We start from the raw sequence: 1370 nt of genomic DNA on the forward strand, positions 1-1370 counted from the left end.
ATGTTTTTTTCAGTAATCCAAGAGCAGCACATGCATCAAGGAGTCTTTCAGTTCCACACACAGAGGTTCCAACCTCATTTGCAATATCCACAGCCTTCACTGGACCTTTATCCTTCAGATGGTCAAACATCTTCAGCTTAGAGGCTACAAACAGAGCCTACATGTGGGTTAAAAATTGTCAGTATGCTGTGTTTTAAAGACTGCAATCAAAAACTATACCTTTTGCTCAGAAATATTTCATGCAACTACTGTTCTTAAAGTGCAATGCAGTTTAACAAAACTCCTAAAAATTGCTTCCTTCCCTCTCAGAGGGTTTCAGTACCTTAGCCAAGTAACAGAATTTATAACAGCGGTGTTTCAGAGAGAAGGGAACTCAAAATATTCTGGAGTGCAGCCTATAAACCTTGTATGAAGACCATTTTTGTAGTCAGATATTGAGCATATCCCCATCTATAAGACTGTTCTATAAGGTCAAACATTCCTAAGCACATGAACAAATACCAAAATATCAAATTAAATTTGGTTTACTGAAAACACAGGGAACTGGAACTCTCCACTAGGGCAGTGTAACAGCTTCAGTTGCTATAATACAGGTCTTTATTACAATTAAGAAAAAGAAAAAATTAAGGAAAGAAGACTAAAACTTCACAGCACAACTGCACTACATGTACACATGGAATGAGAACTAGAGAAGAGCTAGTGCCTGATGGTGAAGAAAAGTCCATGGGCAATAGCTAAGTTGAAAATATGAGCTGAAGTTGTAAAGATATGCTACCCAAACCAGAGGAAAGTTAATGAGATGTGATAATATATACCTCTGCATTTGAAATTAACTTGCAATTATACAGTTTCAGAATTCTGAATGACTTAAAACCCCTAAAAGCAAGGAACTTATGTAGTGCTCAAGGGTGAAGGCACACAGAGTAGTTGCAGGATCCATTTCTTACAACTGCAAGCAACTATAATGTGCTTAAAAATTAAAGGCAATAAAGGAAAAAATGTATTGACAATCTGCTTAATAAAAATCAAGTGGAAAAAGATTTACTTTGAGAGGAAGGTCTGCTACTGTGTGTCTATGTATTTTATCATCTTTACCCTCCTTTTGTGGCTTCCTCTGTTATTCTATAAAGAATGTATAGCTTGGATTTTTTACAGTCCAGGCTTTCACAATACTGAGCCACTTGCACCTAGTTTACAACCATCTGTCTTCCAAGACCTGCCCAATCTTTGGACTGATACCACTGGGGAACTATTAGAACAGGAAAAAAGAAGGAGAGAAGATAAAGTAAAAGACTTGTCTGATCCAAATCAATCTTTCTACCATTCTGTAACTCTCAATTCAAAGAGGGGATAAACCTCCCCCCCCCCCC

The 1370-nt window shown here is 37.4% G+C and overlaps 1 protein-coding gene across 1 annotated transcript in view; it reads right to left on the bottom strand.

Annotated features, from left to right (window-relative positions):
* The window catches only part of ASMTL (acetylserotonin O-methyltransferase-like), a gene marked incomplete at its 5' end in the record, with an annotated part of 26023 nt that overhangs the window by 11120 nt on the left and 13533 nt on the right, over window positions 1–1370 (bottom strand). The window contains one exon of the mRNA XM_009072924.1: window positions 1–157. Coding sequence (XP_009071172.1) covers window positions 1–157 — 157 coding nt within the window. The remainder of the gene's footprint in view (window positions 158–1370) is intronic.

This window comes from Acanthisitta chloris, unplaced genomic scaffold, assembly GCF_000695815.1.
Source record: "Acanthisitta chloris isolate BGI_N310 unplaced genomic scaffold, ASM69581v1 scaffold2954, whole genome shotgun sequence".
Lineage (NCBI taxonomy): Eukaryota > Metazoa > Chordata > Aves > Passeriformes > Acanthisittidae > Acanthisitta > Acanthisitta chloris.